The following is a 27427-nucleotide window of genomic DNA, read 5'->3' as shown; positions in this document are numbered from 1 at the left end:
GCAGCTCCAGCGGCAAACCCTGCTTGCTGAGCCCATAGCAGGGCTGTTCCGGCTGCCCCCACCCTGGTGGGACATGGCAAGTGGGGGAACATCCCGCATGATAAGCTGGGTCCGGGGCCCCTCCTGGGGTGGGGGGTCAGATAAATGCTGGAGCAGCATCAAACATGGACCACAAGACGCTCTGCTGGAGAGGCTCCCTAGAGCATCACCTTGGGCAGAGGGATACTGGGGGGCCCAGCACCTGCCTGCCCTGGGGAGAAGCCCCCTGAACTGGGGAGCCACATCCTGTGGGGAACTTAGAACAAGGGGGATGGAGACTGAGCTAACACAGCATCCCAACACAACAGATCCCTTAGCCACCCACCTGCCTGAATTATAGAGGGGGTGAGGGGTGGGGCTGCCCCTGCCCCATCCCAGGTGAGCCCAGTGAAGGGCCCCTGATGGTCCCAGCACAGCTGGAGCTTCCCTCTGGGGGCAGGGGACAATGGCACGAGTGGCTTTTGTCCCCGTTGTGGCGGGCTGCAAGCACACAGGCAGGGCTGCGCAGCTCTCCCTCAACAGGCAAAATGAGGATAAAGCCACAGAATAAAAATAATACTCATTGGGAGAGAGAAAGGGAGTAATTGCAATAATTATCTCGGTGAAAGTCCCCTCTCAATATGAGAAAATGTGATTTTTATATATATGTTTTTAAAGGAATTTAATTTGCTTTTCTCTTTTTTTTTTTTTTTTGAATTACAAGAAGGGGAGAGAGCATTATTCGCAATAAAGTTTAATTTCATCTAGAAGAAGGGGGAACCAGGATGCCACTCACAGGAGAGGTGGCAGCAAGGGGCCAGCCTGGGCACAGGTGGTCCCCTCCAGCAGCACCAGGCCACCCCCACCCCTCCCCTCTGGCACTCGGGGGGGGGCATGCAGGGTCCCCGGCACCGATTGTGACACACAGTCACTCCGCTGCTCCGCCAGACCCATTCCAATTGATTTTTACCAAATAAAACCGTGGGGCAGCTGCAGAGGGGCCATCAGCTTGGGCAGGTCCCTGCCCCCCGCATCCCCACTTGGCCCCTCTCTGCACCCTGGAGCTGCGCAACCACCTCGTGCACCCCAGCCCTCCCCCCCTGGATGGGGGCCATGCACCCCCAGCCCCCTCAAAAGCCGCATCCAGCCCCTGCACCCCGGTCAGCATCTCGCCCGCACCGGCAGCGCTCCCAGGGGAACGAGCAGGGGAACAGGCGCAGCGCCGGTCATTTCGGGGAGCCACTAGGGATGTTGCAGAGCCCCCACGGCTGGGGTTTATTTTTCCTTTTCCTTTTTCTTTCCCTCCCTGGCGCTCCACCACACCCCAGGGAAGAAGGTCACGCCAGCTGCACCCGACGCCCGCCACGCCGTGCTGTGCCATGCCGTGCCGTGCCATGGGCATCCTGCAGCAGCTCCGGGCACCGTCTTGGTCCCCTGGGCCACCCCATGCCCTTGACCCAGCACGGGGAGCACGAGTGCGTCCCCGTGCCTGCGAGGTTAATGGCATTCCAATTTGCGAGCTCGAGGAGGAGGTAATTTCTTTTCTTTCATGTCTGCTAAATACGGTTCCTCAAAGAGGCATAATTTCTAATGTTCCGCATGACATGAATTCTAACCGTTTAGCAATGATCAGCTTCACCATTTACTTCTGTGTAATCTCTCCCTAACGACATTAAAATAAAATAAAATAAAATAAAATAAAACGGGGGGGTGGGGGGGTGGGGGGGAAGACAGAGTTGTAGATGCAGTTATTTCACGAGTGACATTTTACAGAGGGAGAGGGAGAGGGGGAAAAATGGTAATTTAATATAGATAAAAGGAACAAATTAAGTGGGCTGAAAACAGATGCTTTAGGAAAAAGGGGAGAAATAATAAGGCAGATAAGCATGCTGGCTGGCTCCTGTGCGAGAAGAGAGGCATCCCTGTCTCCCTGTGACACCGTTGAGTGCTTGGGGGTCATGGTTTCTCTTTTCTTTTTTTTTTTTTTCTTTTTTTTTACCATTTTATTGATTGCCAGACTCCCAGCACCTGATCCGAGCCCCATTAGCTTATTTTTCCATGGCTCTGGCGGGCTCCCGAGGAAGCCGGTCTGGCTCCTCTCCCCCTCCGCTGCCCTGGCCCCCGCGCCCGGTGGCTCCGGAGGCAGAAATCCAACGAGGGACCAGATCTGCTGCATCTCAGGGGGCGGCCCATCCTGCACCCAGCGCCCAGGCGCCTGCAGAAAAGTTTCCCCTGGCGTGGGTCGGCCAGCTTGGGCTTCATCTGTTAGGTGAGAAAGGGGAGCGCAGACCCAGGAGAGCACAGGAATACACAGAGGGTTGGGAATACCTGGGAGAGGACGAGAATACACGTCCACTGCCCCAGTGCAGCACCTTTACCGGTGCCTGGTGGGTGGTCCCATGGGGATGGCATCAGCGTCCCCATCATCCTGCAGTCCCAGGGATGTCCCAGTCACTCTCACGGCCACCCCATGCCACAGCTGTGACTCAGCCCCGACGAAGGGTTTCGGGCACCAGGCATGCACTGGTCGGAACCTCTGCCTTGAGCTGGACGTGTCAATGCTGCAGCACAAAGGCATGGCTTGGGTCTGGGGGCTTCCGCAGCATTTTGGGTCACCACGCAAACCGTCAGCATCTGGGTCCAGCCTGCACCAGCGGGGTGACGTGGGGACCCCCACCGTCCCCCTCCCCACATCCCTGTGGTGACCTTGTACTCACAGATGTAGTAATACTCATGGCCGGGTCTGAACTCGAAGCCCAGCGAGAAGGGGGTGAAGAGCTGGAACTTCTCCGAAAACTTGAGGGGCCCGTTGGGGGAGTCGGGCCGGTTGCACTCCCAGCGCTTGAAGCCTCTCTGCCGGTGGTCGCAGGACGCATGCCCCTCGTAGTTGACCATGTAGAGGATGTAGCGTTCCATCCGCTCAGGCAGCGGCTCCTCGTAGTGTGGGCAGTAGATGTCCAGGTAGTCGTTGATGCTCACTTCCACCGTGTAGTCCCCGCGGTGAAACCTGCGGGAGAAGCTGGCGTCAGTGGGACCACGTTTCACCAGATCCCACCGTGGGGATGCCAGAAGCCCAGGTTGACCGTGACCCAGAGCCTGATCCAGCCCAGCTGTGCACCACTCTCCCCTCCCCATCTCCCCCTTCCAGGCACCCCAGCCCCCTGCCCACCCCAATATCCCCATTAACCGACGAGATTAACCCAGAGACTCCGTTTTATGCCCCATAAACCAGCGCCACTTGGTAGTAAGTCGCAAAAAGAATCATTATTCACAGCGATACCATCGAAGCGTTGGCATTGCTGCAGCTGTGCGCTGCAATCCCAGTGTAATTTGCGTTTCTGGCACTGATTATCTGAGAGATTAAGGGATTAGCGGTGCTGGAGAACTCCATAGCACATGCCGGCAGCTCCTGTCTGGCAGCTGCGCCCCCCCCTTCCCGGCTCCTCAGGGCGACACCTGCAACCCCCCCATCCCCAAACTGCACCCAGTGGGGGGATGCTGCAGACCCCGGCCGCAGCTGATGAAGCTCGCCGGCCAAACTCACCGGCTCCCCCAGGACCCAACCTGGCAGCTTGGCTTCCCCCTGGCTCCACGTTGAGCACGTTTTCTTTGCTAATTAATTTGAGGCTCCTGGGGCACGACCCTCCTGCCAGCAGAAAGCCCCCGCCTCAGCGTGACCAGGGATGGGGCACGTCCCACGGCTCCAGGGGCAGCGCTCCAGCATCCCGAGGAGCAGCCCCGCATCGCCACAGCTCGGCCCAGGGATGGCCAGTGGCTGGAGTGGATGGGCTAGGATGGGATGGTGGCCACCCACCCCCAGCCACCCCACAGCAGCACCCCAGGGCTCCCCGACGTCCCCTGCGCCCACCTGAGTCTCTGGCAGCTGCAAGCAGGGCTGAGACCGGCTCAAACTCATCACACGGGATGCAGCGAACCGCTGGCGGTGGCAGAGGGTGACCCAAAAGGCACCCGGCACCCCAAAAAGGGAAGGGGGGACCGAAGATGGGAGGCTGGGAGGGGGGGGGGCTACTCCTCCAGCCTCACCGGAGCAGCTGACGGATGGCATCGAGCCCCCATCCACCTCATTACCTGCTTCATAAGCACTCTGATCACACAGGGAAATACGCTAATTAAGGAGAAGGGTTTTTCTCTCTCTCCTTCTCTCTCCTTTCCCGAGTCAGTTGTGCCAACCCTGCCCCTGGCAAGGTAACATTTTAAAATGTAAAATTAATACAAAGGGCTAGGATTTACTGGGAAACAATTTTCAAACGCACACACAAAACAATAAATTTTTTTTTAAAAAAAATTTTAAAACTCCCTCTTCTCTCTGCCTTTTATTTTTAAAAAAATTATTTATTTTAATGATTGTTATTAAAGCTCAAGCAAAGGCGATTGTAACAGGAGGGCTCATGCTTACCAGGGGAATAATAATAATAATTATGGGGTTTTTTTGGGGAAAAAAAAAAAATCAACTAACTCCAAGGGCCTTTGCTGGACTGACAAATTGCTGAATTAAAGCTGATTAGCTGTGATAAATGGCACAGACAGAGACAGGCGCTGGTGGGGGCTGCGAGGAGGGGTCACCCTCTGCTGGGGGGGACGGTGGGTGCTGGGGAGCCATGGGGACCCCCGGCACGGTGCACCCCCGCAGGCGGGGGGCCCTGGGCTTGCCCCACAGCCCCACCGAGTGTGGGCAAGCCCCCTGTACCCAACCTGGCTGCTGCCCTTTGGTGTCCCCACCCCCCCCCACCTGCGAGCCCCCCGTCCTGCCCAGCCCAGCGCTCTCGGGGTCCCAAGGCACAAAGCTGGGTTAAAAGCTCAGAGCAGGCTTTCGGGGGCATGGGGGTGGGGTGGGGGGCTCCAGCCTTGTCCCCATCCCCGTCCCCACCCTGTGGCACAGGCGACCCCAGTGGGATGGGACGGGCAGGGGACACCCCCAGCTGCCATTGCCGGACACCTGCACCCCAGCCCAGACCCTCCTGCATCCCCCCAAGTGCCGGGGGGGCACCGGGGCTGCCCAGACACTGTGTTCGGTGAGCGGGCAGGGGCTGGGGCACTGACACCCCCAGGCTGCGCGTCCCCAGGTGCCACATGACTTTGTCTCGGCTCTGCCCTGGCTTGCTTTGCCAGAAAACCTTCACGTCTCCATTTCCCCCCACGGATTCACCCCCGCCACTACCACATTTCTGCCTGATCAAATATTCCCTCCCTGCCAGCTCTGCCCAACGCGGCCACACGCGATGGGGGCCCAAAGCAGCTGCTCGGTGGGAGCGTGGCTGTGCCTCAGCACCGGGCACCGTGGTCCTGGCACACCGGGCACCATGACCCTGGCACACTGGGCACCACGGTCCTGGCACACCAGGCACCAAGGCTGTGGCACGCTGGGCACCGCAGTCCTGGCACGCCAGGCACCATGACCCTGGCACACCAGTCACTGTGGCCCTGGCACACTGGGCACCGCACCCCTGGCACACCGTGCACTGTGGCTGTGGCACACTGGGCACCACAGTCATGACACACCAGGCATCACGGTCGTGGCACACTGGGCGCCATGTCCCTGGCACACTGGGCACCGCGGTCCTGGCACACCGGGCAAAGCCCAGCACAGGCGGGGCAGGGAGGCAGCAGCCGGCACGGGGCAGGGGCTTATTCAGGGGTGCCCCAGGGAGGGGGATGCAGGGGTGGAGGGACATGGGAATGGGGGTCCGTGCCACTGTGCCAGGCATGGGGCAGAGCACTTGGTGCCGGGACAGTGGCTCATGCTTTGTGCTCATTCCATCCTGGCTTGGGCACTGGGAATACCGACCTCTGCCCAGCTGCCACCACCTCATCCCGGCTGGTTTTACATCCCTCCAGCACCATCAGGCCGGTAACGGCACCGACAGCCTGAATCTGGGGGTTACCAGGACATCCCCACATCACAGGGTGCTCACCCCAAGTTCCTCCAGTGTAACCGCTCACAGCCAATCCCAGCAGAGCACCCGGCTCTGCTGTGCCACCGGGACGCCAACACTGGACCAGCAAGGGAAGGAGGATGGATCCAGTAGGCAGCACCCCCAAAAGCATCCCCAACCTGAGCATGCATCACAGGCACGGGGTGTCCCTCGGCACGGAGCACCCGAGCGCACGGGGAGAGGCACCGGCGCCTGGACACGCTCAGATAACCGAATTTGCTCACAGAGGCGCGTGGCGGAGGCTCACGCCAAGCCAGCCCTGCGCGCACGCACGGAGCCGTCTGTTAATTTGTTATCGTTTAAGTCATTCAGTTCGCAAAATGTCAACAGCATTTTAAAAACCCGCCACCTGGAAAGCGCACTGTCGCCCCGTGTAATACCCGCAGCAGGGCTGCCAGGCCGCGCTAATTAAAATGAGTGGGATTTCAACTGTCTAAACGAGGCACATCGCTAATTCATCTGCTTCAAAACAGAAAAAAAAAAAAAAAAAATTAAAAAAATACGCCTTTCAGCAGGGCAGGGAAGGGCGAGCGGCTGGGGCTGAGCCGGGTGCCAGCAGCCCCCCTCTAGTCCCCCGGGTTCAGGGTGCTCCCCGTGAGCAGCCACATGCTTGCGGGAGCCACAGCTTTGCAAAATCCATCTGGGATCCCTTTGGGAGCTGCAGCAGGGATCTGGGTAGATCCCTGTGCCTGGCACACGCCGCTCCACGCCGGGCATGTACCGCTTGGGCTGAGCCCCACGCCACAGTCCCTGCATCCCCATCTTGGACACGCACATGGTTTCTGCTCCCCATGGGTGCCAGCCTGGGGTGAGCAGGACAAGTCCCCACCGTCACTGAGACCTCAAGTCCCTGAGACACGGGGATACCAGCTCAGGGCAAATCCCTGGATCTTCAGTCCACCGGGAACTGCAGTCAGCAAGAAGGGCGACCTCCCCCTTGGCACCCCAAGAAATGCCAACTCACTACATTTTCCAGCCAAAGGAAAAACTCAGCTTTGAGCAAATCCAGGTTCCTGTTACTCCACCTGGAATTGCGCAGCCTCGGCCCCTCTTCGCAGAAGGGACACCACATCCCCCCACCCACAGAGCCAGGGCAGGTCCCCCTGCCACGCTCGGGGTGGGGGGCTGCGGCAGGCAGCCAGGTGATGCTCCATCCAGCAGCTCCTGGGTAATTCCCAACCCCTCGGCAGCCTGTGTTGAATATTTGGGAAAACAAACCATGGTTGTGCTCTGGAAGATGTGCCAGCGGCACGGCTGCACCCCGGGGCTCACCGCGGCCGCTCGGGAGTCAACAGTGGCAGCCACGGAGCCACCGGCATGGAGCAGCCCCCTGCCATGGGATGGCTTTGCTGGGAGAGGCTGGGGGCTCCCCCAGCGCCCCAGCCAGCCCTCGTTCGATGGCACGGAGCTCAGCAGGGGACGGGGTGGGTTTGCCTGTGGCTTGGGCTGCCTTTTCACGCCCTGCATGAACCAGAAAAACAGAAGGTGGGTGCCAGGCTGCACAGGGCTAGTGGGGTGTCTGGGGGTCACCGCAGTATTGGGTGCAGGACAGCCCCCACCCCTCTAGGACAGACACCAGGTCTGTGCCATGGCCAGGTTGATGCACACTGTGGCACAGGGCTGACGCCATCACCAGGGCTGATGCCATGGGATGGGGCTGATGCCATCACCAGTGCTAAAGCCATCACTGGGGCTGATGCCATGGGATGGGGCTGAGGCCATGGGATGAGGCTGATGCCACCACCGGGGCTGATGCCATGGGATGGGGCTGATGCTATGGGATGGGGCTGATGCCATCACCAGGGCTGATGCCATGGGATGGGGCTGATGCCTTGGGATGAGGCTGATGCCACCACCAGGGCTGATGCTGTGGTCCACCACGGCCACCGCAGTCCTGCTGACGGGCACAGAGCTTGCCCACCACCAAAGGGGTTAACGCGGGAGCTTTGTTTTTCCCTGACAGAGACGGATGGAGCAGCCTCCCCGCCTCACCCCGGCGGGATGTTACACTTGACAATTGACTACTCGCAGCTTTCAGCTCTGTCAGCTACCATTAAGGCTGGGATCCTGGCTAATTGGGTGCTTCATTAGGGGCATTCGTTACTGTTAGCAATGCCTGACAGCCGGGCCGGCTCTGCCAGCAGGGCAGGGGACAGGCAGGCTGTTCGGTGGGCTTGTGGCCCCTTTGCTGCCCCTCAGGCATAGGGGCTCTGCCCGTGGTGCGGTGGAAACCCCCCAGGGACAGCCCACGGCCTCGCAGAGCACACCGTCCTTGGGACACCGTCACCATCCTTGGGACAGCCACAGCACCCTCCCGGCAGCGCTGCGGAGCTGGGGACGGCTGTGCCACACTCCCACTCTCCAGCACCCTGGGGTTCATCCTGGTGCCAGGACCCCCCACCCGCCGAGCCCGGTGCAGCAGCAGCCACCCCACCCTCCCCAGCTTTTGGTTTGTGTTTCATTGATAACTTTCCTGGTGCTGTCCCGTGCCTGCCCCTTGGCACAAGAGCAGGAATCCACTGGAGTGAAATTGCCTGGAATAACATACTGGGAGCTGCTGAAGCCCTCCCCTCCTCCTGTGGCACCCAAACCCTGCCCGTGTCCCCATGTCACACCAGGCAGGGTGGCATCTCCATGCAGGAACCTGTTGGACATTCACCGCCGAGGGGAAAAAAATTCCGAGCGCCCATCCTGCAAATCCGTGCGCCAGTGGCATCCTCAGCCCGAGATGCTCAGCCCCCACAGGACAGAGCCAACCGGGGGGGGGCAAACCCTGCCTGCACCCAAACCCCTGTGGCTCTCCCGGCCCTGGGTCTGGGTGTCGCGAGACCCCAACCCTGGTCCCAGCCCCCCGCCGCTGCACCCAGTGCTGCAGTTTCCCCCCTGGGCAGCAGCAGCCCCCAAAACTCCCCAACAAGGGCAGCAACCCAGCGCAAGAACAAAGCGAATTCATCTCTCGGTCTCACAACACCCTGCAAGACCAGCCAGTGTCCCAAGGGTTAAATAATTCAGATTTTTCTTTCCTGAACAGCTTGAAAAGAGATATGATTGCGCTCGCTGAAATACGGGGGGGGGGGGGGGGGGGGGGGAGGGGGGGGGAAGGAGATATAATGGATGGAAAAGAGCTATTTAAGCTGAAGAACAGTGTTGGCACATAAACAAATGGGTATAAACTGGCCATGAATAAATTGAGGCTGGAAATTAGGAGGTTTGTAACCATCGGAGGAGTGAGGGGTTGGAAGGGGCTCACTGCGGCGGGGGCGGCGAGGCGAGGAGGGGGTTTGGGGCAGGGTGCTGCCAGTGCCAGGGTCCCAGGTGCAGGGGTCCCTGGGCTCCAAGGGCACCCGTCCTTGTGGGGCCTGGCACTGAGATACTTAAAATCTCCCTTATGCTTTCATCTCCTGAAATCTCCTTCATTCAAATAGTCACAGCATGATCAGGAGTAATAAGCCTATTACAGAGCAAAATAAAACACAGCAGCAGCACCCCCTCCCCGCCCCCCAAAACCAGCCCCCAACATCGCCTGCCGCCCTCTCGCTGTCTTTTAAACACAACCTGATGAAAATTCAGCTGAGGAGCGGCCAACGCCAGCCCCCCCGCCAGCATCCAGCCCCCCGCCAGCATCCATCGTGGCCCCTTCCCCCTCCCCCGGGAAATGGGCACAAAGCGGCTGTCGGTGCTGGGGGGGCGGCGGGGAATGGCCCCCGTGGGAGGAGGCGCTCGCCCGGCTCCGTTACGGCTCTTTTTTCCATTAATCCTGTTGCTCGGCTGGTTCCTGGCATGTCCGTAGCTGGCAATGGACTTCACGCCGGGAACGTTTAAGCTGCTTTTCCCATCTGTTTCTCTTGCTCCTTGGACAGCCAGCACCGCTGCGCCGCAGGGCTGAGCGCTGTCCCGCGGGATGCTGACGGCAGCGCCGGGCACGAGCGGGTGGGAGCTGGATGAGGCCATCGGGGGATTTTGGCCACGTGTTGGTCACAGCCTGAAGGCAGATTCGTTTTTCCCCCGCTCAAGAGCGGTCGCAGCGCTCAGGGCCAAAGAGGCAAAAGCAGGGTCCGGGAGGAGATGGAGCCAGATGCACCGGGACACCTGGGTCCATCTGGTGTCAGTCCAGTGGGGTCGCGTGCCCCCCTGCTCCGCCGTCCCGCCAGTGCTCAGGTTTATTGTAACCGTCTTGGTAAAATGTTTTGCAGGGCCAGAGAGCGAGCGCAGCCGCAGCGGCAGCGGCACCAGCACCCAGCGCCTCCCAAACCTCCACTGAGCCGTGCCAGAGCATCCCAGCACCCCAGCCCTGCCAAGCCCCAGAGCTTGCAGGAACGAGACGATGTCCGAGGTTACGGCAGGAGCCGCCCCAGCCTCATCTCTCCCAGCCGCACGGAATAGAGACAGCGACGAGCCCCATTCCCATCGGAGCCATCCGGCAGTGTCCCCAGCGCCACCATGGCGGGGCAGAGCGGGGATGCGCGGCTGGGGCTGCGGCTCACGGTACGCCTGTAATGTGGTCCTGAGGGACCTGCCGTACACACACCACCTAAATTATTTAATTTCTCCAAACTGCTGCACCTTTATAAATCATTAAAAGCTCCTTTTGATCTGTGTTAATGAGGTTTCCTGAGTGCGGTGGTTGGAAACACAACTTCGGCGCCAGATAGCAGATCGGCTCATTAAAAAAATAAAGGCGTGAGGAGTGGGGCAGGAGGAGGGATGGGCACCGGCATGGGGCAGCGGGCACAGGGCGATGGGCACAAGGGCTCCCTGTGACCCAGCTGGGTGGTGGAGGAGCAGGGGGTGGGTTTGGGATGCCTGTTGTGTTTTTCCCCTTTTCTTTTCCTCAGGGATGGGAGAGTCCACGCTCAGCTCTCACCACCCGTCCCCACCTTGCCGCACGCCCTGACGGTGAGCAGCCAGCCTGGCAGAGCAGGAAAGGCGGCGAGCGTCAAGTGAAATCTGGCAGGAGCAACCCAAGAGGCAGCGACAGCTGTGGCAGAATTACATTGACTTTTGAATTTCCCAAATGTTTGAGCCCCGTGCCCGCTGGCCACTGTTTTACTGGGCCAGCCAGGCTGTGGGTGCCACCCCATGGGCTGCAGCACCCATCGCCTGCTGCCCCCACCCAGGAAGCCTTTTTTCCCCCAACCATGAGCTCTCCAGGAGCTTTCCATCCAGGAAGCCCTGGGAGCGTGCTGGTCCCGGCTGCAACTGCATCACTTGGAAATGCCCATGGAGGCCAAAGCACAGGTAGGGCCGGGGTCCTTGGTCCTCCTGATCCCTGCTGGGGCGGGGGGTGGGAGCTCCCTGAACCTCAGGGTGTGAGGACCGTTTCAGTTGGGGACCGCAGGTGTCACTGCGGACACTGAGAGCCTGGGGTTGTTCCTTCGCTTCAGCCGGCAGTGGTGAGCCACCAACCCAGCCGGTACTGCAGGAAGCAGTCCCCACTCTGCATGGGGGGGCTGGACAGGGTGAGCCCCCCCCCCCACGGGGCTGCCGGGGCCGTGCAGAGCCACAGCTGGTGGGAGCTGATGGGTCAGGCGGTGAGATACCAGCGGAGCAGGTGTCAGTGTCACTTCGCCAGCACTGACAGCTTCAATATCAATATTTATCTCAAATACAAAACTCTGAGCCCAGCTACATATTCAGCAGCTCGATTACAGTTATCTGGGATGACGGTGATGGCTCCCACGGACGGGAGGTTAGTTTGGGCTTAATGCCATCTGACAGCCCCGGCACCGCCACGGCCAGCAGCTGCGCAGCGGGGATGGGGACAGGGATGAGCAGCACTGCCTGTCCCCATTGCCCAAACTGGAGACACCGAACCATGCCAAAAGGTGCCGGGCTGGCAGTGGGACGCCAGACCAGCTAATGGGGTGAGCCCAAGGGTGCCCAGCAGCCCACTGAGCCCCCTTGGCACCCGTTCTCCCCAGCGCTGGCTGGCAGCGTGCGGGGGCTGCTTGATGCTGCCTGCTCTGAGATGTGCCTGTGAGCCTCTCCTGACACACGGAGCTATCTTACTCACCAGGGCCAGCCCAGCGTGCCGTGACTTGGCTTCAGCATCAGCCTCCCTGAGTCACCCCTAGTCGCATCCCGTGCAGCCTGCAGGGACAGTGCACTCCAGCATCAGTAAATTGTTAATGAATTCATCACGGGAGTGTTTTTCCACCCGGTATATGAAGGATGCGCACCTTGGTGGGAAGGACCCTGAGAGCCAGGTCTCCTTTATTTTTTCAGCCTTAAAAACCTGGCGACTATGGGCTGGGTGCCGGTGTGCAGCACCGAGCGGTGGTTTCACCGAGCGGTGGTTTCATGGCACAGGCGGGTCCCCGGCAGGCACCGCGCCTGCAGCGCAGGACCAGCTCTGCTGCGAACCCCAAACTCGCTCCTTCTAAATACTGCTTTTTTCCAACTTTCTGGGGGTGCCGCAGAGGCCACTGGCTCACCTGCACGGGCACCACAGCGTGACAGCGAGCCAGAGCACACGGCAGGAGGACAAGCTGGCACACGCAGCCTCCCAGGCGGACTGGGGCGGGCAGGGCATTGTGCATAATGAATGCAAATTCCCATGCAGAACTGCCACTCCAGCCTGTGAGCCCTTTCCCCAGCCCTGGCACCGGTGATGCCACTGGTCAAGCTCTGGTGCTAGCCCAGCCGGGAGCGGGGAGCAGCAGCCCCCCAGGCTGGTTCAGCCTGGCCCTCCTGACGCTCACTCCTTCATTTATGGCTATTTCCCTTTCCCTCCTTTTAATGTAAATGACTAAAAAACCCATAGTGGCAATCAGATGGGGGAGAGCGGAGGTAACCTCATCCCCGCTCTGCCACGCTCCCACAGGAGACAATGGCCCTGTTACCTGGGGCAACAGCCGGGAAATTACGGCCGGCATCTAAATTGCCATCATTATGCTCCAGAACCAACACTCCCCATTTACACTTTATTGTCATCTTTTGCTTTAGGGAGATGCTGAGATATTACAGGACCGGGTGACAGAGTGGGATGCGACGGGATGCACGACGAGATAGACACAAGAGATAAATGGGTACACCCGGAGCTATTATTTCAGCCTGTTCGCAGATCTAGAAAAAGAGCAGCAATCCCCACTCCTGCGGGCTAAGGGTAGGCTTTATAACAGAGAAGAAAACAAAATTTGTTTAAATGCAAGCGCCACCTTGCCGAACCGGCAGCGTTCGGTGGCAAAACGCCGGTGCCGCGTCCCACAGCTGCTGCCTGGACACACAGCACATCGGAGAGGTTTCCCACCAAACCGGTGCCAAAAATGCAGCTGAGGCAGCCCCAGCTTCCCTCCTGCTGTGGCGAGTGGTGGTACAGCAGAGCCGGCACGGTGCCAGGTGCATCCCACCGCCGTTCCATCATTTGCCCAGCGAGGAAGCACTCAGCCGCTCTCCCCTCTCCAATACTCTCCAGGCTTATCTCACAAGATGTGCCCTCAGCCACATGGATTAATTTGAAGACGCAACCACGCTGGCCGGCTCTGCGTGTACCAGGCAAGTGATAAAAGTGACCTGGATGGAATAAATCTTCTAATGGGCTTTCGTGTACAAGGTGATCCTCGCTGGCACTCACGGGCAGCCGGTGCCAGGCTGGGGCTGGGACCCCACCGTGGGGCTGGGACCCCCTCTGCAGGGCCACCCCCGAGGGCACACACGGGTACCCCAAAGCAAAAGTGCTGTTGATATTTGAAAGTCCAAGTTTGTTCTACAGACACGCTGCAAAGTTACACAAAGAAAATGAAAAGGCAAACTCGGGCACGATTCCTCCCGCTGTGTAAGGGGGCTGGGGGGGCAGAGCTAAGGGAGAGCTGCTAGAAAAAGTGGAAGGGGAAGAAATGTGGTCTTTCAAGTAGTTTCAAGGAAAAAAAAAAAAAAGAAAAAAGGAGTTAAAAAAATGTGAAGCTTTTCAGGAAAGAGCCAAGGCTGCTTCACTTCCCCAGCCCCGTGCCGGGCTCCAGGCTGCATTTTGCTCTGCACAGGATTGGGAACCTGCCATGGATTTCACCTTCTGCCTTGGCAATTCCTTCCCACCTGAGCACTCTGTGACAAGGGAAGCCAGAGCTGGTAGCACCACACGTATTTGGGTCCAAACCTGACCAGACAAGGCAGAGCTTTTACCACGAGTGCTGATCCGATGGGAGCTGGCTGCTCCGTGATGACCAAGCACAGCACGAATGAGCCGGGCAGACGGATCCTGCATCCTGCTCCTGTGATGCCGGCGCAGACCAGACAGGTTTTTTTCCTCAGGCTCACAAGGTTACTCGCTTATCCGGAAAAAAACACAGGTGTCAATCAGAAACAGGTATTTTTGGCAGAGCCTATCCCAAGGGGACAAACGCACTCCTGGCCAGGTGAAGCCGGCTCCCCCCAGCAGCAGCTCCTGTTTGGGGTGCTCTGCCCTTGCCCCCCAGATCCCTGGAACCGCATCAGCTGCTGCAATCCACACCCCTCATTAACATGGATGCTAGTTAGCCCCGCACTGAGACTAATCAATACTGCCGTTAGATAGTCCGTTAGACTATCCTGAATTAATGCATTTTAACCTGGTAGGCCTTAGGATATTGGTCATTTTTCCACTTAACCTGGCAGGAGGAGGTTGTTTTTTTTTCTCCGTTGCTGGTGCGTGGCAAGCGAGGCAGTGGCTCGGGGATGCAGGGACTATTTATCCCAACTGGACTGGCTCCTCTGAGGTGCTGCTGAAGGGGAGCAGGACCCCCTGCCCAGGAGCCCTGGAGGCAACTGCACTGGGAGCCCTTCTCCCTTGGGAATGCTGCTGAAGGCAGCACTTTGCCACCAGTTTTGCTCAGCCCATGGCTGCCAGATGCTCCCAAAGCTCAGGGAGCATCATCAGCGCAAGGGAAGGGCAGCCTCTGCCCCACGGCCATGGGGCTGGGGACCCCTGAGAGGGCTCTGGAGCTTCTGCCTCAGCATGGAGACCCCCAGGACCCAGCCCTCCAGTGCTGCTGCATCCCCACACCTGCCCAGGCTGGTCCATCACTGCTGCCATGGGTCCCTGGCCCCAGTGCCCTCCCCAGACCTCAGGCAGCAGCAGCTGAGCTGTTTTCCCCCAGGCACCCCAGAGCCACCCTCCCCTGCTGCTCCCGCCTGCCTCACAGTGCCTCTGGCTAAACAGAGATCAGAAATGTTAGATCTTTCTTAACATCTCCTGCCAGCACTGTCAGTGGCCCTCTCCAGAGTACCAGGGCCCTCTGTTATGTAAACACAGCACATTCTCTGTCAAAGATTAAAAAAAAAAAAAGGCTCATTTGCACATAAAAGCAGCCTCTGCACTAGTTACGGGCACTGTGGCATGTAAGGAAGACTGTAGGTTAAATTCAATAATAAAGTGAGGCGGCACAGAGGTCCCTGCTCCAGCTCCCCCTCCTGCAGCCCAGCTCCGCCTGCTCCTGGCCAGGCTCTGTGGCCACTGAACAGTGCTGGCCACAAGCCCGTGGGCCAGGGACCAGCAAGGCACAGGGGTCCCGAGGAGCAGGACGTGGGTGAACAGCCCCGATGCTGCTCGCTGCACCATGCCCAGCCACCCTGGGACCCCCACCCTGACCTCCCTGCCCTGATGCTCCTCGCTGCACCATGCCCAGCCACCCTGGGACCCCCACCCTGACCTCCCCGCCCTGATGCTCCTCTGTGCCCCCCTCCTGCCAGCCGCTTGCCCGCAGCACCCCCAGACCCCACTGGATCTGCAGCTCAGCATCGTCTCCATCTTGGCGTGGCATCCCAGCCAGAGTGGGGGATGCTGCCCTGCATCCTTTCCTGCATGCTTCTGGGAGCACCGGGCATGCCTGGGGGGCTGCAGCCCGGAATGAAGCTGACCCCCACCCTCACACCCCCACCCTCACACCCCAGCACAGCTCCACCGGCCATCGCCACCGCAGCAACTCCTGGCTAAGGAGCCGCAAGGAGCTGCTTGCCCCCCATTGCGCATGCAATGACATCTCCTGCTGCTAGCCCTCCGTGCAGGAGGTAAAGCGGTACCCGCTCCACTCCTCTCCAGCACGACGGCACTTGGGGGGTGTCTCTGGCCGCCGCTGCCCCTCGCCCTCTCCGGGGAGTGCCCGCGCCTGCTTGGCTCCAGAAATGGCGGCAGACAGCCGTACATGCAGCCGGGGTCCACGCAAATTTAATCAGCTCAGAAATTCATTGTGGGAGAGACGAGGGCTGGGAAGTGTAGCAGTAATAGCGTTAGTGCCAGCAGCCCGGCTCGCCGCACTGCTCCCGGTCAGCCACGGCAGCACATCGGGATGGGCATGGCGATGCTGGGGCAGGGGGCTCGCTGCAGGCCCAGAGCCCCCCCCAGGTCCCAGTGGGGAGCAGGCAGGGAGGACGGAGGGTGCTGGCACGAGGGAGGGAGCAGGGCGAGGGCCAGAGGAGGGCAAGCGGAGCTCTGCAAAATCAGGCAGCCAGATGGCTCAGGGGACGGCAGAGCCGTGGCAGCAGAAGGTGTTTACGGTAGCGGCTGACAGCAAAGGTGAGAGGGGCACCGGGCTCCGGCGGCGAGGAGAGGCTGCCCGCACTCTCCAGATCACAGCTCAGCACGGTGCAGCATGTGTGCCCCATGCCCACCCAGCCCAGCGCGTGTGCCCCATGCCCACCCAGGCCTGCGCACACCCTGCCCCGTGCAATCCCACGTCTACATTCTGCTCACGTCCCTGGACCGGGGCAGGAGCTCCTGCGGCCACCGGGCCCCGCACGTCCCTCCCAGCCAGCCACCAGCCACGTGCCAGCCCATGCACGAGGCCACGCGTGCACATACGTGCTGCGGCTGCTCACGCTGAGTGCCCTAATTAACATGTCTGGCGAAGCGGGTGGGTGCTGATAACGGGCACGGGACGGGAGCTGCTGGGGGTTATCTGCCGGCGGCAGCCGGGCCCCCCACCGCCCACGCCGGCTCTGCGCCGCAGCCCGCTGGGACAGCGAGATCAAGGCGCCCGTTTGGGGGTCTCCTGCAAGGGGACGGGGTAAACAGCCCCCGTGGCTGACCTCATTAGCACTGCCGAGCCCCAATACTCGTTAAGGCTGGTCCTGGCATGCTGTGGGCAGAGCCCCAGGCTGCAGAGCCCCCAGCACCACGGCCATCGGCGCACAGCCCCATGGCACAGGCAGCGGCACTGTGCCAGCCTTCTTGTCCCATCTGCCGTCACCTCCCTGCTGCCCCACAGCACCCGCAGAAGGGTGAGGGGCAGCCCTTCCTCGGGGTGCCCACCCTGCCAGCCCCACTGCCACCGGGCTGGAGGGAGATGCTCAGAGCAGCCCATCGGTCCCCGCCAGGTGATGGCCACCACCCCCCTGGTCTGCAAACCCCTTTAGCTCGTACTCAGCATGCAGCCCGGCTGTGGTGTCCCCACTCCAGCCGAATGGCTCACGGGCTGGTGGCCAGAGTGCAGCTGGGTGCCACGAGGGCCAGGCACTGGGATGGGTGGCAGCAGTGACTCAAGCTGCCCAGCTGCAAAGGGCACCAGGGACATCAGTGTCACCCTTGGGTCTCTGAGCCAAACCAGCACCCTGGTGCTCCCCGGAGCTCTTTCCATCCGTCTCATCCCAGAGCCATGGCTGGGACTTGGCACAGTCCTGCTGTGACACCGGCGCGGCAGCTGCTGCCTCCGTGCCTCAGTTTCCTTGTCCCAGGGTCGGCGCATCCTGCACGGCGTGGGTCCAGTGCCACGAGCAACAAACAAGGAGAGCCTTTCCTACCCCACTTTGTTTAAGGCACACAAATTAATAAGGATAAATGCGTATTATTGCATTATTTCGGTTGTCAGCCACTTCATTTGCTGGTGGCGTCTCGGTCCCAGGCAGCTGCAGGGGCTGGGGGGGCAGCGGGGCGCACCGGTGACTCTTTAACCTTGCAACACTTTAATTCGCAGGAAATTTCACGCGAGCGGTGGGAGCGATTTCTGAGCGCATTTGCCGGCGAGCACGACTGGGGTAATTTGATCGGCGGGAGCCAGAGAGCACGCCGGCCCCGCAATCACTGCAAAAACGCCGACGAGGTGGAAATCGGGCGCCCGCCGGACCACTGGCTGCCCAGTGGGACGCCACGGCGGGGCCAGGCGGGTGCTTGGAGATGGACAGAGGGACACGGCTCAGAAGGACAGATGCAGCGGGCACAACCGTTAGCACCCGGCAGGGACCTGCTTGCTGGACCCCCAGCCCCCTCTCTGACCCCTCTGCCCCAGCCCTGTGCTACCCCTGCGTCCCCGGGGGATGCCAGGCAGGATCCAGACCCACGGTGACCCCCAATCAAAAGGACAACGTGGGACTTTTTCCCCCAGCCCTGACGGTGACGGGCTGCAGAGCCCGCGGAGCCGTAATTTATCACGCCAGCCCCTGACAGCTCCCTTTGACAGGGTCCCTGGGGGGGGCGAGCGATGCCTTTTGTCTGCCCAACAATTAATTATTTCCTAGCTAATGATGAACTCCAACTTGCAAAGCAGGTAGTGGCTGTGTGCAGGAATGAGAGCCATCCCCTTCGTTCCTCTCCCTCACCCTGCTGTGCCTCCTGCCCACCACAGGACCCCTGCCACCTCCCCCGTGGCGGACTGAGGCAGGGGTGGGGGTTAAGGCTGGGCTTTGGAACCCCCCTGCACCCCAACATCTTTTCTACAGGTACAGTGTCCCCCCAGAAGGGCACCCCCGTAAGGAGGAAGGAAGGTGCCGGTCCAAGGGCACAGATGGAGCGTGCCGGGGAGCCAGGATGGCAGGACGGAGTCAGCTTTGGCAGTGCCGGCAGGTGGGTGCTGTGCTGCGGCAGCAGATGTTGGCTGCGCTGGCGGCGAGCACTTTAAGTGCCAGTCACTGCGACCGCAGCCCCAGAGCGCTCTGCGCCGAGGAGCTGATAACTGGATGATGGGTCTGTGTTAATGGAGAAAATCCATTTAGGTTCACTCGATACTCTCCCACAGGCTTTCATTACACCTCAGGGGTCCGCAGTGCATGGGGCCCTGATACGGCCAAGCTGCAAGCCCAGATCGCATCTCTGCCGTTTATCTGCCTCTCGGCAGAGGCTCCGGTGGGATGCGGGGAGGATGCACATGCAGGGAGGGATGCGCACGCAGGAAGGGATGCGCGCACGAGGGCTCAGCCCCGAGCTGGCGGCCGCAGGTGGCGAGAACAATATCGGCATCCCGCTGGCTGCAGCCCTGCCAGGGACAGGCAGCAGCAGGCAGGGCCAAATTCTGGGGGTGCAACGGGGACCCCGGCCCGGAGCAGTTCCCAAGGAGCCCAGCCTGGCTCAGCCCTGCGGCGCAGGCAGGGCAGCCGGCACAGGGACCCCCGGGGCTGCCGGCGGCGGGGTGATGCGCTGGAGCCGGCCCCCCGCAACGGAAAAAGCAACGGAGCCGTGAAAAGAAGTAAAATAATTATCGGGAGCTCCCAGCTCGGCCTCCCCACCTGGTGCTTTCTGTTTAAGGCTAGTTAATAGCTAGTGTTCTCTGGTTAGGCCTGAATGACATTTCCAGAGTTATAATAACTGAGCTATTACTTGCCGTATTGATGCATTCCCCCTGCCGGCAGCCTGCTCATCCCGCGCCGCGCCGCCCGGCCGCCGAAAGCTCCTTTAGTCAATAGCACTTCTATTTTTCATTACTCCCTGGAAATGTGGCTCTTGGAAGCTCATCCGTCATTCAATTACGCCCTGGTTCAGTCCTATCATACACGTGTCATAAAGTTCCTCAGATCTGAACTGCTGTTAATTTTCTGCGCCATCCCAAGGGGATGCCCAAGACGTGCCTGGAAAGCAACCAGGCAGCCGAGGGCATGCCGGGTACGGGCGCACCAGGGAGCGGGGGCTGCAGCAGTGCCGCCGGGTGCCCGGGCATGGGGGGCTCACCGAGATGCTGACGCTGCCCCCTCCCCGCAATGGCAGCAGCGGGACCGGCAGCGCACGACCTTGGCAGCACAGGCAATTTATTCCTCCGGCTGGTTTATTCTTTTATCAGGTGTTGGTTTAACAGGGTGAGCTCCCCCCCTTCCCCTTTAATCCTATCGGCATCTGTGTTCAGCACGTCCGTACACAGAATAATCACCTGCCTGGCAGATTTGTCACTTCACCAGATGTAATCGGGGAACTTTTTTCGTTTGTTTTTTTTTTTAAAACCCTCCTTATTTTCCATTTCTCAGAAGCTGAAGCTCCCAGGCAGAGGCAGCTGTCACAGGCGGTACCTGCTCCAGGACATTTCTCCCCTAACCCAGGGGTCGCTTTGTTCCGCTTCGCTCTCCAGCTGCATTTTGGCCAAAGGAAGCAGGGAGGGTGGCAGGGCACTGGCATGAAGGGTGGATGTCAAACGCTGCTCCCTCCATCCTCTGCTGCCCATGAGCGCTCCCGGCCGAGCACAAGCCTGTGAGCCGGGGGCACAGCTGGGCGATGCCGGGTCTGGGGGACGCCAGGGGCAGAGGGTCTCAGTGCAGACAAACCCCAGGTCCCTGCTGGTCCCCAGGGTGGCGGCTTGGCAAGGTGCTGGAGAAGGGGACCAGCTGCTGGGCACCCCACGGGCACCAGGATGAGAGCCCAGGGCAGCGGGAGGCACGCATCCTGCTGTGGGGTCCACTCACCGTCTCTGGGGGGGGGTTGCAGAGTTTGCTCCAACATGGAGGAACCGCAGGCAGCCCTGCCTGGTGTGTCCCTGCACAGGTGATGACAAGGACCTGCATGTCCTTCACAGGCTTAAAAACTCAAGCCATGGGAGGTGACGCTCGTTTGTGGAGGGGAGCAAAAGGAGCATCGTTCCTCCTGCTTCCCCAGGCTCCTGCACCCTGGCGATGCTGTGGTCACCTCGAATGGTCACCTCCCAGCTGGGGCTGCTCGGGGGCCAAGCCAGGGATCCTGTCCAGCATCACCACTTGGGTGGCCTCGGCCACGCTGGTATGCCTCGCTTGCCTCCCAGCAGGACAATGACTTCGCCAGCATCCTGCTCCTCTGCACGCCGGTCCCCGCAGGGCCTCCCACGGGCTGTTTTCCCTAAGCCAGGCTGGACACACGCCCGGCCTGGGCGGTTGCGAACGCCGCACATCACTTGTCAGCTCCCAGGACAGCCGTGTGGTGCCTCCGGCCACGCTCCTCCCCGGCCCCTTCCCGTTCCTCGGGGCAGCTCCAGCCACGCCAGTGTCCTCCAAAATGCCTTATAAGCAAACGCTCCCCATCAGGAGCATCCTGCTGCCGCACAGCCAGGGCCAACCCCGGCCACGGGTCTGCCACAAGGTCCTCACAGCCCCCAGGACCATCACCAGCCCCTCGGTCCTGCTGGAAAGAGCCTCTATCCCAGATGCTGATCTGGGAAACGGCGGTACAGAGGGGTCTGCGCGTGCTCAGGGGGAGATGGGTGTGCTTGGCAGCTCCTGAAGCATCGGGGTGCTGACAGCTGCTGGGACATCCCCACTCCTGCAGGAAGGTGATGACCCAGGGGACCCTGGCAGCTCATGGCAGTGGTGGTGCTGGGTGGGCACCTCCTCCCAGCCTGGCTTTTCCCCCACTCCTTCCAGCTCCCGACCCAGACTCACGCTTCGCTCTGGGGCACGGCTAATGACTGGCCTAATTGATCTCTGACGAGGTTCTGCTCCTCACTGGGAGATCGATGCTGGAACCCGCTCAAGGCTCTGCGAAAAGCCATTTCCCCCTGCCTGCCTGGGCAGCAGCACCACCCCTCGCCCGCAGGGAAGTGCCCATCGATCGGGGCAAGGGGCGATGGGATGGAGAAGAGGACGAGGGGGTGGGCAGCCACCCCTGCGGAGGGGACTGGCTGGGGGGGGAACAGACCCCTGGGCAGACTTTGCTCCCACTTAGTCCAACCCCAAGGCGCCGCAGGAAGTCACCAGCCATGGGTGGGACTGGGGAGACCCTCCCAGCTATGCTGCTGGGCTCTCCCATCTTCCCAAGCCTCCTCCCAGCACAGGCAGCTGCCAGGCTGCTCCTGCACAAGGACGTGCTTGTGCCACCACTGACAGCAAGTGGCACGGCCATCGCCGGCCCTGTGAGCCCGCGGCACACGAGCATGCAAACTGCCTGTCCTGCAACACACCACGCTTTGCTGGGTTTGCCCATTGTGGTTGCATTGCCCCCCTCCCCAAAAAAACCCAGGTGCCACCCCTGGGTGCATCGCTGGAGCAAAACGACGTTCACATCCGCACCCACCCGGAGGTGCTGCTGGCGCAGGCGGCACAGGGTGCCACATCCTGACCTGGGAGCCAGATGGATGGGAAGGCAGAGCATCGTCCGGCACAGCTCTGCCCACACCGGCAGCCGTGCCACGCTGCAGCCTGGCACCCCCACCCCATGGGCTTGGTTCACACCTCCAGATCCCCTCTGGATCCCCTCTGGCACAGCCTGGCTCTGCTGTGTCTGGGCACTGTGACTCCCCAGGAGCAGAAGCGGTTGACACAAGTTACCAGAGATATGGCAGGCTTTACCGGCTCACCAGCACGGCGGTACCCAAGCCGCGCTCACGGGCGAGGGGCTGCCACCACCACCAGGAGCTCCCCCCGCACCCAGCTCGGTGGCACCACAGGGTGTCCCAGGTGGGAGGCCTGGGGAAGCCCCTCGTCCCCATCCAAGGAGCCGGGTGACCACCGGGTGCAGCAGTGAGGGGGGCTCCCCACTCCCCACCGTGTGAGGCTGGGGGTGGGAGGCAGCCCCCCAGGCAGGGGAGGGGGTGAGCACCCATGGCAGTGGGGCCAGGGGTCACCTTCATGAGCCCGGGGGAGGTCACAGGGCCAGCAGAACCACACTTCTTTCTTCCCCTGGCTCTTCCTCCCCCCCCCCCGCCACCTTATTCCTTCCCCTTGTGTTCCCCCAGCCAAATTTGACCTAATTCGGCGGGACCAGCCAGGGTCTCCACTTCTCAGGGCACAGCAGCACCCCCGCCCCTCCCCGCTCCTTTCACTGGGGTTTAAGCCTTTTTGCTTTGTCCATTCGCTCCAAGACTAATCAGATTAAAGCCTTGCCCAGGGTGCTCCCCCCACCCCTCGCCCCGCTTCACCCCCTTATCCCCAGTGGGTTCTGGCAGCTGACTTTGAGGTCCGGGCACCCCCACGCCAGGGGCCGGCGGTGGCACCAGGCTGCCGAGGGACCCCAGGGAAGGGTGCAGCGTCGGGGGGCTGCGGGGGCAGAGGCAGCAACCAGGGGCAGGGATGGGGATGAAAGCAGCCGTAGCAGCAACTCTCCGTGCCAAAGCCATCTCACTCTTTGGGGAATCCCTCTCCCTTCTCAGCCAACTTCCCATTTCAAGTCTAAAGGAGCATCTAAGAACAGAAGAAATGTAGAAAAAAGGTGGGTTGGTTTTTTTTTTTTTCTCCCTCCTCTTTTCGCCCAGGAGCCACATGTGCCAGCGCTGCTCCACGCCAGCTGCCCTTCACCAGCATCCAGGGAGCACGACGGGTGCCTGCCTGTGGGGTGGGCAGCGATGGACAAAGCCAGGACCGTGGCTCCAGCCCCAGTGCCCGCACACACGAGACCCTGACCTGATGCCCAGGCACTGGGGGCAGCCGGCAGCACCGGCACCCCATCCCCACAGTCCCCCACTCCACAGCAGCACCCCCCTGCCCAGCCTTGCTCCTCAGCAGCTTTGGAAAGGGCATAATCCCCCAGCAGAAACTTTCCAGCTCTGTCCCACTCCCCTCCCCATGTGCTCCAGCCCCCACGTTCAGCCCCAAAATCACCAAATGCCCCCCGCCCAAACCTTAAAAATTGATTTCAATTCACTTTGGCCCAGCTCCGCACACAAATGCATTCGACATGGGCACTCTCCCCCAGCCAGGATTGTATGCAAAGGCAGTTAGGGGTCAATGAATAATTCATACTTCGCTGTCTTTCAGAATTATACTGTGGAAAAATAAATCTGAGCCTATATAAAAAAAAAAAAAGAAAGAAAAAAGAGGCTGGGGGGTGCAAGGAGGCAGCTCTCGCCCCTTCACCCTCTTGGCCAAACTCAGGCAACAGGGATGAAAGCGTTGGCGCATCGGCATCTCCTCTTCCATTGAGCAACTCGACATTCAGGTCTGTGTGGAAACCACCTAAATTCCTTCCTGTGCTTTGTTCTGCTGCCTTTTCAACCGCATCTCACCGAGATGGGGAGCAGGCGGCGGGGAGGGGGGGCACAGAGAGGTCTTGGGGGGGGGGTGTGTCCCTTTGAAGAAACCCACTCATCCATTCGACTGGTTGAGTTCAAGGGGCAGCGTGCTGGGGCAAGCAGGGGGGCTGTCCTAGCTGTGGGGCCAGCGTGCCCCTGCCCCAGTTCAACCAGCACCTCCCAGCACCCCCGGCGTCACCCTGCCAGGGTCACCTCTGCCTCCCGCCATGGGCTCTGCAAGCCCAGGGTGAAGGAGAGCAGCTCTGCCTCATCCCGGAGTGGTCCTGTGGGACCAGGCTGAGTTTTGGGGTACCCGCACCCCACCGTGCCCAGAGCACCCAGCCCAGGGCCCAGTGTGGGACCGGCTGTGCCCATCAGCTGCATCCCTCCCGAGCTGGCGGGGGCCACGTGCTTGCCGCACGATGTGCTAACGGGGAGGAAAGGAAGCGGGAGTCACTTTAATTTGGCTATTTAAAAATAAAGAAATAACATAGGCTTTGAAAGCCCAGAGGGGTCCCAGCGGAGAGACCTCCATCTCCCCCTTCAAAGGCCGCCTCTGCTTTCTTCCCCCCGTTAGCAGCACACAAAGGTGCACGAGCACTTTCGTCTCTGTGGAAAGACCTTTTTAATTGGTTCCAGGCAGAAGGTTAAAATCTCTCCCCTTCCCTGCATGCTTTTCTAAGAGGGGAAAGGGGCGGGGGGGGGGGGGGGGGGGGGGGAGAAGAAAAAAAAGAAAGAAAAAAAAAGGAAAAAAAAAAAAAGGAGGCAGAAGGGAGGAGGGTTTGTATGAAGGCAAGGCAGCTCTGCCCAGTGTGGGGCAGCCAAGTCAGGGACACCTGGGACCCCACCATGGGGTCCAGGGTGGCCAAGGGTGATGGGGATCACCAGTGAGAGCAGGGGCGGCTGAGGGGGGTGTGCCAAGCTCCGGAGCAGAAGCTGATGGGGAAAAGGAAGATGCTCGGTGTAAGGATGCTTGGTGCTCCCGTGGGAATGCAGGTTTGGAGGGTTTCTGCAGGGATTCCCAAAAAGACCAGTTGCAGGCATGCTGCCCAGGGCCTCCCCCTGGGGAAGAGGCTGGGCAGAGCAGGAGGGTGCACAGGGGTCTTCTCCCACCTCCCACCTCCACCAGCGGGACACCCTGGGCTGTGGGACACCCTCGGCACATCCCTATCCATCCCCAGTGAGGAGCACCGCGGCCCCAGGACACCACCCCCGAGCATCACACGCGGCACCCCAGCTCCTCGCCACTCTCCCATCCCCACCCCACCGGAGCCTCCATCCTCCCGGCACTTGGGTTTCCTTTCACGGAAGGGGGAGCTGAGAAAAACGCATCAATTATTGAGCCGGGGCGCCGCGAGCCCGACGCGTCCCCCTTGCTAATGCCGCTCAGGTAGAGCCGCGCGGAGCCGCAGCCAGACACCTCCTAACACGATTAGCTGCAGGGCTCTTCCAGCGCGCTTCAAGGTCAATTTTTCTGAGGCTGACAAAAGGCACGGGTGGGCAGCGGCTGCCCCCCGCCACAGCCCGGGATGGGGTGGCAGGACCCTGGGGATGGGCGCTAGCAGCCCTAAATGATGCCACCCAGCCAAGGGAACCTCCAGGGCAGGGTGGCAGGGCTCCCGGTGGGAAGGGGGCACAGCAGGGGGGGGGGCTCCTGGCCCTGGGATGGGGATCTGGTGGGTCCCTCCGCAGCAAAGTGGCTCCCATCACACTGTGTGGGAGGAGCGGGTCTGGCCCAGCTGCACACGGAGCAGAAATTGGATCCAGATGTTTTCCCCAGCAGCCAGAAAACGCTCCCCCCCCCCCGCCCCCATCAGGAAAATGCCAGGCAGCCCCTTCCACCACCCTGCAGCAGCTTCACCTTGGTGGGGACAGGCAGCGTGGGCAAGTCCTGCCCGCACGGCCGCGTGCTGCCAGTGCTGGGATTTATCCCAGTGCAGCGATGGCACTGGCATGGCAACGCCAGCTCCGCCACGGCATTCCCACACTCCAGGTTTCAGGACTCACAGTGAAGGGACACCCAGGTCCTCCAGCCGGGCTGGCACACGGGTGTCCTGCCAGCCACCGTGTCCCACCACCATGTGCCACCCTCCAGAAACCACCCCGGACTCGTGCGGGGCGAAGGAGGGAGCTGCAGCAGCAGGCAGGGTGGACACCATCTGCTCCCTCGCAACCGAAAGGAAAAGGGGAGGTAGGCATCCAGGGCTCATCGGAGGGGCAGGAGCCCACCGACGGCTGGTGCAGAGCCAGGACAGAGCCTCCGCAGGGCGGCTCTGCTTGAGATGAGCCACCTCCCTGCCCCAGAGTTCCCCCCCTGCAGACACGAGGTTTGCTCCAACACACCAGCACGAGCATCCCTGCGGCAGAAGCAGGGCTGGGTGCCCACCATGCCGGGCAGATAGTAGCAAAGCCAAAAACCTCCCCAAACCTCAGCCTGGGAGGACCCAGCTCCAACGTCCAGGCACAAGCCAGTTGGGAAAGGGTTGGCAGGTGGCTCCATCAACGGGGCGCACGATGCAGGTCACCACCAAAGCTGTTCCCAAGGGGTCTCCTGAAGGACACCAAGACCTGTGGGTCCCTGTCTACCCCTCAAGTCACATCCTTGCTTTGGGGAGGGTGCCCAGGGCAGCGTGTCTCCACACGGGACACAGGACGTGGTTTCATGGCCCCTTCAACCTCGGAGCAAAGTGAGGGAAGACACAAAAAACCCACAGAAACCCATCTGAGGAGCCAGAACCAGAATTCACCCACTCTCACGTTATTTAAAGCCCATCGCAGCTTCCAAGTCCTGCAATGATGTGAGAATCTCAATTACCATTAAAAGAATGCATTTCTGCTCTTCACATTATGGAGAAAAGCCTGAAAACCAACCCCTGGGGATTAAACAACTATAGAAAGAAGAAAAATAAAAAATTCATATAGTTTATATTACTTAAAACCCGGCAGTTGGCAAACCAGTCTCTTGACTGGAGAGAACTGGGGCTGTTCACACCTTGCAGAAGACAAGGAGATGGTCGGGGCTGGAACCCACAATGCCAGCCCTGTGGCCACGCAGATCCCAGTGCCACCCCCTCCACACCCCGCACTGGTCTGACGGCAGGATCTGGCTTTAAATGGGTTTTTAAACACCTCTGAGCTTGTGGGATGCAGCACGCTGCAGAAGGACAGCGTGTTATTTTTATCGTTGCATTAGTTCCAGTTTAATTGCCGGGATGTTATTAACTGCATGGAGCAGGGTCCGGGCAGCGGGGACACTGCTGTCAGCCTGTCCTGCCTCAAAGCCCCCCGACGCCCTCGGCAGAGCGGGGTTTGAGACCCAGCACGCTCACTGTGCACCAGCACGTGCCTCTCCTCACACCGCCGCAGCTCTGCACCGCA

The 27427-nt window shown here is 60.6% G+C and overlaps 1 protein-coding gene across 1 annotated transcript in view; it reads right to left on the bottom strand.

Annotated features, from left to right (window-relative positions):
• EFNA2 (ephrin A2) overlaps positions 1-27427 on the bottom strand; it is a 49714-nt gene that overhangs the window by 4380 nt on the left and 17907 nt on the right. The window contains exon 2 of the mRNA XM_056338662.1: positions 2736-3025. Within this exon, the coding sequence (XP_056194637.1) occupies positions 2736-3025 (290 nt within the window). The remainder of the gene's footprint in view (positions 1-2735; positions 3026-27427) is intronic.

Source organism: Falco biarmicus, chromosome 4, assembly GCF_023638135.1.
Source record: "Falco biarmicus isolate bFalBia1 chromosome 4, bFalBia1.pri, whole genome shotgun sequence".
NCBI lineage: Eukaryota > Metazoa > Chordata > Aves > Falconiformes > Falconidae > Falco > Falco biarmicus.
Note: the sequence above shows the minus strand (reverse complement) of the source record. Positions and strands in the feature narration are given on the sequence as shown.